Source organism: Etheostoma spectabile, chromosome 9 (genome assembly GCF_008692095.1).
Source record: "Etheostoma spectabile isolate EspeVRDwgs_2016 chromosome 9, UIUC_Espe_1.0, whole genome shotgun sequence".
In the NCBI taxonomy this organism is placed as follows: Eukaryota; Metazoa; Chordata; class Actinopteri; order Perciformes; family Percidae; genus Etheostoma; species Etheostoma spectabile.
The window spans coordinates 12,930,873-12,944,276 of NC_045741.1; the positions used below are offsets into that span (position 1 = coordinate 12,930,873).

A 13,404-nucleotide genomic window follows, 5' to 3' on the forward strand; every position below is an offset into this window, starting at 1 on the left:
AATTGTTTGATCACTTGAGGTACATTTTTTTGTTTTGTCATTATATAAATGATGTGATAAATGGGATTGGAAAGGTTTTCTGTCCATGCAGAAATGTCAAACCTCTTATGTGAAAGGTGATCATTATATCACCATTAGTTTGCATTACAATAAAGTTCATTTCTTTGTTTTCCGTTTTGAATGGAAACATAAAACCTGGTCAGCAGTAGCTGATCGTGAATTAAATCACAGGTTTTGGGCAAGGTTAGCAGACAATACAGAACCGTCACATCCTCCCAAATACTGACCAGTTTTTGAAAGCTTGATTTTACTTTTATTTAATTTTGTTTACATTCATCCCACTTCATGAGGCCTATTTATTTGTTTTGAACTATCTCTTGAAAATGCATACAATTCACATGTATTTACTACATTTCAACGGTTTTAATAGATTTTGGCGGTAACATAATGAGAGAAGGGGTGGGAATAAGTGGACAAGACAAAGGAAGGATAGAGAGAATGTCTCCATATTATACAGACATGATCATGGTGAATTAAGTGTGTCTGAGGATAAAACAGTTTAAAATATTAATCATCATACCGCTGTAGACTGGCCATTACATCTTGTTTCTGGTAGCACTCAACCAAAATTGCTCCTCTATCCTGAAGTGACCTTTCCTGTGACACAGAGTTCAGTCTGTGGCCTGCAGGTTGTTTTCTTTTCTTTTTTGTTGCTCGCTGCTCAGTCCTTGGACCTACACAGTGCTCTGGTTTGATCTGGAACTGTTTAACAGGTTTTGACTGTGACTGGATCCACAAGGTTGCTCATATCAAAGGAGCATACCTAAAAAAAACACTTGCTGTCAAGCTCTGAACAGTTTGTGCTCTCAGTTACTTGTGTGCAGTAGTACCTATGCAACAGTGAACCCTATCAGGAAGGTACCAAGGCTAACAGAGTTAGCGGTGGAGTTCATAACACACTCAGACAGGAACTGAGGATGTCTTGCTGATCTTTGTTTAGGACGGTGGACTACACTTTAAAAAATAAATTCCACATTTATTACTTTGCTGTGTGTGTGAGTGTGTGTGTGTGTGTGTGTGTGTGTGTGTGTGTGTGTGTGTGTGTGTTCCCCTTGTGTATTGGAATAGAGCCCGACCGATAAAGGATTTTTAAGGCCGATACTTAAAAATCCGATTTGCCGGAAAAAAAAGTTAGACAAAAAAAATAAGTCCAGAAATATGTTACAAAACAGATTTCCCTAACATTAGTTATTTGTAGTTATTCATGAGTTCTCACGTGACATAGGACATAACATGGTTGACAGTCCATTTTTAAATTTGAAATATTCATAAACTTTGGAATGGGCTGCCCCTGCACATCAGACAGGACTCCTCTCTGTTTCATTTTAAAACTCTTCTTAAAACCCCCCTCTTTTCTTTGGCTTTTAACACCAGGTAGAGTGATGATTTATGTGTACACCTTGCCGGCAGTGCATTTTATTGTTTTTATTTTATTGTACCTTATGTATGTGTGTGTATGTATATATGTGTATATATATATATATTATTATTGTGATTTTATTGTGTTATCTATTTATTCTGTATTATCTTTTTGTGCAGCACTTTGGAAACCTTGTGTTGTTAAAATCGTGCTATATAAATAAAGTGGATTGGATTGGATTGGATCTATCACAATCCTTTATTTGTCATTATAAATGATTCTGATGTATGAATATATATAAAAAAATAAAAAAATGGGACATTATAAATGCAGATACCCATAGACTGATAATATCGGCCTGCCGATATATTGGTCGGGCTCTACGTTGGAGTGCAGTGTTGTGGGTTGCTGTGATTATGAGCTTGACGGGTTGGAAAGCTTTTCATCTTAAAAATACACTTAAAAAAACATAATTACCGGTTAGAGACAAATTACTGCAATTGGCGAAGTCTCCGATCAAAGAGTTAATCATGAAAGAAAATAGTTTTCTCAAATTTCAAAAAATAAGGTGTGATGGGCACAAAAATCCATTATACAAGATTTACAAACATCACATAAAATACCCAAAAGTGCTCATGATAGATTTTGAAATACTCTTATAATATCTCTTATGAATAATCTTAAAATATATACTGTATATATTTATTTATTTATTTTGGTCACACCAAATGCATAATTTGAAGACATCACTATGGTAAATTACGACTTGTCATTATTCTTGACAGATTTAAAAATACATACAATTATAGTTTAGACTTTGATCAAGCTTTTGAACATATGGTAATTCTGGCATCTTGTGTGTCTCTCTTTTTGTCTCTTTACAGGAAGTCCACGAGATTCTGAAAGAATATGAACTGAAGTACTGCTTTGTGGACCGTAACAAAGGCACAGGTAAAACTCGCACCTAACCAGACATACAGACACGCATGCACTTGTAATCCTTCACCTGTGAGGACCCAGATCAACATAATTCATTTCCTAACCCTAACCTTTTAACAATCACAACTAAATGCCTAACTGTAAACCAAACCTTAATTCTAACCCCAAAACAGCCCTTTGGAGAATAGAAGACTATCCCACATGTCTCAGGGTAAAACTTGGTCCTCACAAAGATAGACATAGAAGAACACACACACACACACGCACACGCACGCACACACACACGCACACACACACGCACACGCACGCACACACACACGCACACACACACACACACACACACACAGCTATGTCATACCTGTCATTACCCATTTGTGTTTATTAGTTATATGGAAAGTAGTGCAGTATTGATATCGACAATGGACTCATGACTCAAATACTTGTTATATGATGTATGGAGGTTTAGGACTGCAGGAGGACTGTCAGTTACACATAAAATTTGTTTCCAAATTTACTCAAATAAATGAAATTCAACCTAAATTCTAATATTAAAGTTACATTTAATTAGAAATACACTTTAATTAGCTACACCTAGCTAAAACGGATGCAGTATAATACAGCAGCCCTGCTATTCATGCTTGATTCAACTGAATGATCATGTTGGAGGATGTAGTTTGTTTTGATTTAACATCACCAAAAACTACAACCTCCGAAATGTCCAAAAAGTTAATCAACACCTCTGTAAAACAGTTATAAAAAAAACCTAAAACCTTTTTTCCTTGTTCAAAGAGAGGGCCTAAGACATGTCAGATGCTGTACTGATTGTAAATCCCCTTGAGGCAAATTTGTGATATTGGGTTTATATTATATATAAATATTATAGAGATATATATATTATTATATATATATAATATAATATATATATATATATATAATTGGCTTGACTTCTACACAGGCCTTTTATCATTATTTAATTATTACTGCTGCTATTATTCATTTATGGATTTCTGTATTTGTTGTGCTATATCTTGCCTTTCACTGGGAAGAATCTAAGTTTTTTTACCAACATCATTTGGAGTTGAAGTTTGAAAGGATTTGTCTCATCAGGATGGATGGGTTCTGCAGGTATACTGTTAGATACTTAAAAACAGGATAACTGGTTAGTGGCTTTCATGAGGAGTCAGTGATGGGTTCAGTTTAAGTGGTTATACAATAAAGATTTTTTTTTTTTAAGTATTGGGTTGGCAGCTTGGTGCTTGAGTTAAAATGGAGATAATTCAAATTGTAAAATCTGTTTTTACAGTCTATGCACAAATGATAGTTACTTAACCTGGAATATGTCATATGTACAGTATATACATGTAAGTAAGGGTTTTTCACATCATTCACACCTTTGCGTGCATGTGCACACACACACACACACACGCACACACACACACACACGCACACACACACAGCAGCCCCCCCTTACCCCTAGAGTGTCTCCCTTTCCAGGGAAATCTTACATAGTGCCTATATTTAGTCCGTGCGGTCAGCCAAGCACCTGTAACATAATGCTTTTATAAAGCAGAGGGAAGCTGTAAACAGCTGAGATATCAAAGCACCAGTCTTTCCAAAAGGTTAATGGGATTTAGGAGCAAATGAGAGCCTGATGAAAGACCGGCCCTCATCGGACCGACAGCCGTGGTACTTTACTAATTAGCCCGCTGTGGTAGCGTTGGTCTCGGATGTGCTGAGGTTGGTCAAGAACATCAGGTTGTGGAAGTTAAGGTTTTTCTAACAAACACATATTGATGGCATCACATTCCTTTCCTCTTCCTCCTCTCTCATGTCATGCTCTTTATCTCTCTCTCTCTCTGCCGAATTTCACTACAACCAAAAAAGTAGTAGTAGTAGTAGTTATTAAATTAGAGGGAAATAACCTGCACACTATTAACTCTCCATGGCACATTGATGGCCATCCCGGCTGTACTGTGTCATTTAAAAAAAAATATTTTCTTCTACTGTACAACAGAAGGCTCTATTATCACATATTTCCACTTTGGAGAGCATTTTCAAATGGAAGTGGAAATTTATTTCTTCAATACATACACATACAGAACATACTGTGGTAGCCCTTACTTGCTGAAACTTTTTTATAACCTTGGATGTTAAGCTAAACCCCTGTTAATCAGGGAACCATTGAAACCTTTTCATTTACCTTTCAGTCTACACAGCAGACTGTTGGTTGTTTCTTGTGGACAAGCTCCTGCTGGAACAACAGCTAAACTTAGTGACATTGCTCAATAACACTTTCACCCCAGTGAAATAAGTACAAATGGGATTTTTTAAGGGGGGATGCTGCCTCAGCGGACAGGGTGGACACTGAGCTGGTGTAAGTGTGCATGCATGTGTGGTGGGAGATCCCCCACAGCTTCAGTTAGAGGTGTGGAGGATTGATTTCAGGCCTCTGTAGCTTTTCACTGTGTGCGTGCGTTCGTGCGCACTGAAGGTTTGAATATTTTCTTGATCCGGTAACCCCATGGCTTGTCGCCTCTTCACTTACTCCAAACACCACACAGACCTCTATCCAACCTCAACCTCATGTGATCTACCCTTGTGTTTATGTATGTGTGTTTGTGCTGATGTATACATGCCTATGCGTGTGTTTAATATGTGTCATAACAAATTCAAAGCTGTGTTTCTGTGTTCAAGTGGTGTGTCTGTGTGTGTGTCTGTGTGTTGTCATTGGATCAGTTTTCATGGCAGCTGGATATCATCACCCCAACCAAGTGTTCACAGTCTGACTCACTCTTTCCCTCTGTGTCTTTTGTCTCTTTTACCTTCTGTGCCTCTCAAAGTCTCACAGCTTTAAAACAAAAAATAATAATAAGATTTTATGTTTCTTTCCATCTCTGCTATTATGCAACAGTTGATACATTTGAAGAGAAGCACTCTGGTTTAAAGTGAATGAGCTGAAAAGTCTTAACATTCTTTTTTGTATATGTACATATTGTATATGGAGATCCACAATCTCAGGCATATTGTGTTGAATATTTTCACTTGAGTGAGGACAGTAACTCAGCTGCAATTTGAATCTTGTGAAAAAGAAAAAAGCATGCACAAGTGGCAAGAGCACAAGTTGTGAGATAATATTGTTGAAAATGTTCTTTTTCATCTGTTAATTTCTGAAATTGTAAATATGAGGGCGTTCCTTTGCTACATTTTTTATGACTTTCATGTCTCAAAAGTTTCTTCTTGTGTCTCTGCTTCATTGATATCTATTTCAGCAAAACCTTTATTCTTGCACGGTTCTCTTACCATTGAAGTATTTCTGATTTGTGCTCAACAGAGATCACTTGTAAATCACAGTGGCCCTCATTTATCAACCTAACATAGTAACCAGTGCAGATAGGAGCACAAAAATCCTCTGACAGGTTTCACGTGGGATTTATGAAACGCTCGTATCCCACCAATCAGAGTGTAAAAATGGTCTTACATTGATAAATGCAGCGGCTGGAAATGATTGTAATTTAAATAAAACGCCCCAATAGATTCTCGGTTTTGAGGCCTCGCCCCTACTATTTACAATATGGCCAGACGTAATCCGGCTAAGAAGTGGCACTTTTCAGAGGTGGAGATTGAAACCCTGACATCTCAGTTTAATTTGCAGCAACGTGTGTCCTATTTGGCAGCCTAAAAACTGGTATTGGGTTGTAGGAAGAATGTGGAGTAGAAAGAGATCACTCATGCGGTTAACAGTGTTGCTGTATTAAATTGGACTCCAGCTGAAGTTTATTTAATCCATACATCCTTGACATACATGTACTGTATACTCCTAATAGTAATATATAGGGTTATATTGCAATCTCTTAAGCCTACATGTAGGTGGACCTATATTTAAATAAACACACGGTAGCAGAGTTTATGCAGTGTTTTTTTTTCATTTTACTCTTGTTTTTTTATTGTGAATCAGAGCCAGGCAACAGCTGTGAGGGAGAGCGCATGTCCTCTGCCCCCCCGCGCTGGACCACCACCATGTCTCCTGACAGCAGAGGGGGCTGGAAAAACAAGCCGAAATATGTCGGTCAATGTCAGAAAGAAATCGTCACTTGTGGCTAGGGCTGAACGATATTGTGTTTTAGTATCAACATCGCGAAGTGCGCATGCGTGATAGTCACATCGCAGGACGTTGCAATGTTGAAGCTAAAACTTTTTTGCTGCTTGATAGAAAAGTAAACTTTCACCGTTGTTCTTTTACATGGCCGGCTGACCCTTCCCCTTTAAGACTGGTAGCCAAGTGGCCAATGTGAGTGTGTGTGTGTGTGTGTGTGCGTGTGTGTGTGTGTGTGTGTGTGACGTTAATTCAACAAGGTTTATTGTTATGGGAAGTGAGGCTCTCTGTGTGTAGCAAAGTACCGTGGTACACAGTGCGTGTAGTTTTTGTTGGGTAGTCAGTGAAGCTACAGTAGTCAGTGTTTTATGTTTGCTGCAAATACAAATCACCTGATTAATGCAACGTAGTCACAACGTCTCCCGGTCATCCCCCCCCCTTAGAAAGCTGCTACCAGCCAGGCTAAAGCTAATATAGTTAGCCTAAATAAACAAGGTGTCCGTCCGTCTCTCTCATTTCATAGAACGCTCTGGGGTTTTTGCAAAGCCAATCTACCGCTCCGTAAAGCCGTCTGCTGATGAGCCATTCAGAGTAGTTCCCTGCACCGTGCAGCTTAGTTTCTAGATGTAGACAGTCACAGAGGACAGAGTAACGGGAGGAAAACTCAACAGATAGCAGTCGGTTATACGTCGGTCTTAAGGTTTACCAGTTTACCTGTAAACGCAACATTTTGTCCCGTCTGTTGTTTTTCAGACAACAGCAGTGACCAGTGCTAGTCGGTGATAGTAGCGTCTGTTAGCTGTTAGCTCCTCTAGGACGCACCGGTGCTAATGTCCTCGCAATGCTATTTATATGGATATGGTTTAATTTTGCGTTACATGACCCATTTCATCTGTAAAGCCGTGCTTGTGTTGAATCTCTCCTCTACTCTCTCTCCTATCTGCTATCGCGGTCGCCACAGCGAAGAAGTTATTGAATGCAACTAACTTCAGTTGGTAGAGTAACAGCGTGTAAGACGAAGCCTGTTGGACCTGGGCCAGAGATGTGATCCATTGCAAGAATATCATTGTTCATAAAAATGCAGCGCAGTGACGATACAGACATTTCATACACACGACGTGTGTATCCACCATTCGACCCGTGCGGGACCCGTTCATAATGAGTCAGCCGTCTCTCTGTGAGTAGCATCCATCACACTCCCTCTCACAGTTATAAATAGCCTACGTGACGATTAAATTTGTTTTGGTTAAAATCAACAAATAATCGTGAGAATAATCGTGATCAAAATTTTGATAAAAATAATCGTGATTATCATTTTGGCCATAATCGTGCAGCCCTACTTTAAAAGACAAACAAAAACCTGAAGAATAAATAAAAATGTTGTGCATTGTCATGTTTCCTGTATTGAATATCATTGCCAAACATAACACTATACCTTTTTGAAAGCGAGGAGTAATATCCTGTCTCCTTCGTATAGCCCCCAGTTGGGGCTGTGCTGGACACTGCTCTCTGGGCATTGGGTCAGCTGCTTCGTCACTACATTTATGGCACCCTGTTTTCCTGTGCAATGTTGTGCAGAACCCCACTGGCTAAATCAGTGGTGCAGACTTTTTCTGGCGTGTATAGTTTTTTTTTTTCTCGCAACCTACGCTCATGTTCAAATTGATATGTACGTTTCATAAATGAGGGCCAGTGTGTCCACTACCCTGGCATCCTTTTTCATAATTCTGAGATTTTGTTGGTGGTACTTCTTGACTCTTATGGCTGTTGTGTTTGCTAAAATCTAACCACACAACATTTTCTCATTTCCTGTTTGACAAGGTATTTGTTGTTGCTGCATCTGCGAAGCAGAACATTTCTCCTGGGTAACACAACCTGACACTAGGGGCTTAGAAATCAGGATATAGTCTGAAATGCTTTTGTAAACATTGGCTTTGGGCTGGATTCAAACCAAGCCAAAAAAGGTAAGCCCAGTATAACTCTTGTAAAGAACAGAAGCTAACCCAGAAATTGGGCGGTACTTTTACTCAGTGTAACAGAAGGAGGTGAGAACGAGAGACAAGGATGAACAGAGAGAGTAAAATCAATCTCAGCTTATACTGTTGCTAAGCACTCAGCCAAGAATTAGCCAGGAATGAACTTTAACCGTTTTGGTAATCTGTTCACAAATTTTATAAGGTGTATTTATCTTTTTTTTGTTTTTAATTTACGTTTTTTTAGTTTTCTTTTATGTGCAATCTGGACACAAAACGTACAACATAACATAACATGACAAGGGGAGGATTTTTGCATCAAGTAAAACAGCAGTTAACATAAGCACATCATACATAAAATTATAAAGATGCAGCTCGAAAATAGGGGGAAAATATTTCTGATGTAGCTGTCTTTAATGTAATTTGTTCAAGGTTAGCAGCTTCACTCACATTTCCCCGCAAGGTTAAATTATAAAAATGTTGAATTTTTTATGAGGTGGAATTATTTGCCTACAAATCACGCTGCATGGTGATAATTCTTCATCAAATTCAGACACCGCACCCTCTTGGAGAATTTACACTGCACACTAAACAGATTATTTTTTGATAGAGCTCAAAATATTGAAAAGAAGCCGTGTTTTTTCATTGTGAGGCAGCAGAACACAGCTGCTATCAGCTATCACTCAAATTAGCTTAAAAAGAAAATTGGATTTAAATTGGTTTCATACATCGTTCTGCTGTTTTTATCAGCCCCTGGGCTGTGTAATAAACATATAATGAAATATTAGTCATAGAAAGGAAGTAAACATTCCCTCTGTGTGGAAAATCCTTAAAAAAAGTTCACAAAGGTTTTAGTGTCATCCAAATTAATCTTCTGTAATGACTCAACGTTCATGGGATTCATGCTTTATCACAGTGTGTGGCCCAACATGGAAATAGTGTTGTGTTTTTTTGCCAATTTATAGATAATTGGGTTTTACAATCACATAAACCATCAATATGTTACCGTAATTCCTCAAATGTAAACCGTGGCCTTTATTTACCTGAACTGCAGAAGGTACCAGGCTTCTATTTGAAGCAGACCTTTATATCTAATTCTATCTGTTTGATAGGTATAATTGTTTTAAATAAACTGTTTTTAAAAAGAAAAAGCCATAGCGTTCCAGTGGACAGAGATCATTCATTTTTTAAGAGTTTAAAAAACTCACCATATACAACAACAGCCAGAAGGGTGACAAAGCATTCTGGGTCTGAATGTATCAGACACCTCCATTGTGTCAGTTTGAACCCTGTAAATGTACCGGGTATTTATTTCAAATACAAGAACAACGGTATTGCAGCTATATTACAATAAGAGCATATAGTAGTTTTGTAAAACACATTGCTGGTTTACAACACACCAGTATATGATTAACGTTACAAATGGTAGCTAGCTAGTTTTGTTTCTAGCTCCAGGCTAACTTTTTTCCTCCCACCTCCAGCTAGCTAGCTGTGCTCTGCTCTTGTCGGCTAATCTTGTCAGTTCATCCTTCTGTTTCTTCCCGTATCAGATTCTCCTGGGGTCAATGTAGAAATGTCTTGCAAGTTTTCCTCTACATACTTTAAAACTATTTTTGTTTTGTTGTTGAAAAGTCCGTCACTAGCACCAGAGCCCGTCATTCTCTGCTAGCACTTAATGAGACCCGTGTTACATCCAATGTGTCTACTGCCATCTGTTGGCACCTGTACGTTACTACAAAAACTAAACTTGGCTGAGTAACGCATACAGCCACACTGACTAAAATACCGGTAGGAAAATAGTACTTAACATGAATACCGTATTTCACAATAAACAAAGTGTAGGAAAGAAGCAAGATTGTATTGTTATTTCTGTTAAATTAAATTGGTAGAAATGTACAGTACGATGAACTTGAATTCCGGCCTTTATTTGTCCGTGTTGACCACACCTGAGCATTACACACCTGAAGAATTATGGTATTTATCAACATAAGCTTGTTTTGTCAATATACTTCGACACAAAAACGATTAACTTAAACAATGAGCTAAAATAAAATGGCTGTTATTTATGCATCACATATGGGTCAGGCTCTGCTGTCGAGTAGGTTTGGATTAAAAATGACATAACTACCCCAGGGAACAGAAAACGGCCGAATAGTTTTATTGTGTGGAGAGAGGTTTTTATAATTGGTGTGAAATGCACACATATTCCCTGAGCTAAGTGTATCACATATGCAGACATAAAAACACAGACAAGCATGACAGGACTCTGAAAAAGATTCTAAATGCTAAGATTGTCACTTGGGAGTGTGAATGTGTGTGTGTGTGTTTTGAAAAGGTAAAATGTGTGCGTTTGTGTGTGGGCACTCCATTTGTTATTATAAGACAGAAAACTGGACCCCTGTTTTTTTACACGAGTTTCATTTTTACTTTCTATATGAAAATCCAGTGTTTGTAATTGTTAGACATATCAGATAAAGGAGTTACTTCACATAGACTGACCTGTAACAGACACAAGTTAATTGAAAACAATTTTTTGTTCTAAGCTTTTAATTTTCATAGTTTTGGCCATCAACTTCGTTTAGTTGTCTCTTTTAAAGTTCTCATATGCGAGACCTTCTTTGTAGTTTAGAAATGCTACTACATAACAGTCATTATTAATATGATTCACTTTTTGTATTGGTGTAATAGTATTAAGTTAGTTCAGTGTTGGAGTCCTTTTCCTTAGGGTGTGCGGTGTTGCTCCTGAGTGTAGGAACCCCAGCTTAAGTTAAGAGGAATAAAAAAAAATCATCTTTTAGAAATTGATCTTATTGCCTTAATTCAAAAATGCGGAAAAAATCAACCTTTAAGGACACCAATTTTCATTATGAAATAAATACATGTTCATCCTTAAAATATAGGGTGTATGAGTATATACACTCCTATGTTAAATACCCGTTGAAGTAGGCAGATGCGTATTTTTAAAGGCCAGTTATTACATGGATCCAGGATACTATGCATCCTGATAAAGTTCCCTTGGCCTTTGGAATTAAAATAGGCCCACATCATCACATACCCTTCACCAGACCTAGAGATAGGCATGGGGAACTTTCCATAAAATCATCTCTCAATGCAAATTAAACCAGCTATTCGGCTAACTGAAATAAAACCATGGCAATCTCAAGGTATGGTGAATGGTATGTGATGATGTGGGGTTATCATAGAGCACCTGTTTCTTTAATCCCTCCTCCTGAAAAAGCCCAGTCTGCTCTGATTGGCCAGCGTGCTTCCTGGAAACTCTGAAGCCTCTACTTCATGTTTCACAAGTTGAAGCTGGAGCTACTGCAACGAAGTATATAGCAGGACTTTGTATCATGAAAAATCACCAATAAAGTCTTCTAAACCAAATATTACACAACCGGACATGTCCCAGCAGTGAAGTGACCAAAATTATGGGATAATTGACCAGCATTGGTCATGTGTGTGGTGGAACAAAGCAGCACTTTTTACAGTCTAAAATAGACTAGAAGCAGATAAAGGCTTCTGAACCAAACACTACACAATCAGACATGTTTCAGCAATAATACGACCTTGGGGAATTGGGGAGAATTTAACAACATTGGCCCAGATGACATTGTTTACTGCCGTTAGCCATGTAGTTATTATAGTTAGCAGTAGACAGTAGAATATAGTTGCAATTTCTACAGTCAAAATCACAATAAATGCTTTTCAACCAAATACTACATAAACAGAAAATGTTTCAGGAGTAATGTGACCCAGGATTGGGGAGAATTTCACAACACTGACAGCCAAGATTACATATTTTACTCCCATTAACATGTAGTCACATGTGACTGTGTTAACACAGCAGTGGCTTAAAAAACCCTGCTCTAATTGAAACTGCTTGGAAGAGATTTGGCATGACCATATAAGTTCACTGTGTCTGCCTCCATCGTCAGTGTGTGTGTGTGTGTGTGTGTGTGCGTGTGTGTGTGTGTGTGTTTGCGCCTCTGTGTCTCCATTTGCGGCTTTGCCTCGGGCTGTTGCTTCGATGGTTTTTGCTAATGATGGTTTTTCCTTAAACACTCACCCTCACCCTCACCCTGAACACACACATACCATACCCAAGCAGAGGCAGAGTTCCAGGACTTCTGTTCTTCCTGAACTCCTGATGTGTGTTTTTTAACCATAACACTTTTCTAGCTAAGACATCATCCCCTCTAAAAGGATCTAATCCCCTCACTGTCCTTTTGATCTATTCCTCCTTCCCACATCTTACTGCCTCATCCCTCTGTCCCTCCTCCCCTATGCCTCTTTCCTTCCTTGCGTCCTTTCCACATCATTAGCAAACTGAAGGCACTTTACCAGCCACTTGTTAGCTGGTCCATGGCCTGTGTTCAAAAAGTTAAGCATCCATCATTATCTGTCTCCATGCTCACATTACTTTGTGGTGGGATTGCCAGCACTAGATATAAATATCATTATCAGAGCAGATTATGGGTTGGCTGCACATTTGACATATTCACACTCCAGCTCTGTTCATGTGTGATTTATCATATGTTTTAAATCACCTGTGGCCAGAGGCCTTTAAGAAATGATGGTGTGTGTTTCCACTGCCCATGTTAATTTTAATACAGTAGTTTAATCAGAACAGGCCAAACAAAATTCACTTGCACATTCATGAAGTTCAATTATTTATTTTTCATTATCAAATTTTATCTTACATAATCTATTTCCACTGACAATAATTTAAATGGCATTGCTTTTAGCTTGTTACTATTTATATGCACAAATGTTTAGAATCACAGACCAGCTGAAAAGAAGTTGAGCTTCACAGTATATCTTCCATTAAAAGCAAATTTCAAAGATACAAAACAATTTAAAATGCAGGTCAGCAAGACAGTTGGCTTTTGGGCAAACTTTCCTTTTTTTAATACTGAATATGGAAGAAGCTTGAGGCTTGTTTTGGTTTTAGCCCTGAATTGAATCCTCAGTCAGGG

At 38.3% G+C, this 13,404-nt stretch overlaps 1 protein-coding gene across 2 annotated transcripts in view; it reads left to right on the forward strand.

Annotated features, from left to right (window-relative positions):
- The window catches only part of raver2 (ribonucleoprotein, PTB-binding 2), a 79,368-nt gene that overhangs the window by 18,085 nt on the left and 47,879 nt on the right, over nt 1-13,404 (forward strand). For both annotated transcript variants that reach the window (XM_032526938.1, XM_032526941.1), the window contains exon 2: nt 2,305-2,371. In XM_032526938.1, coding sequence (XP_032382829.1) covers nt 2,305-2,371 — 67 coding nt within the window. The remainder of the gene's footprint in view (nt 1-2,304; nt 2,372-13,404) is intronic.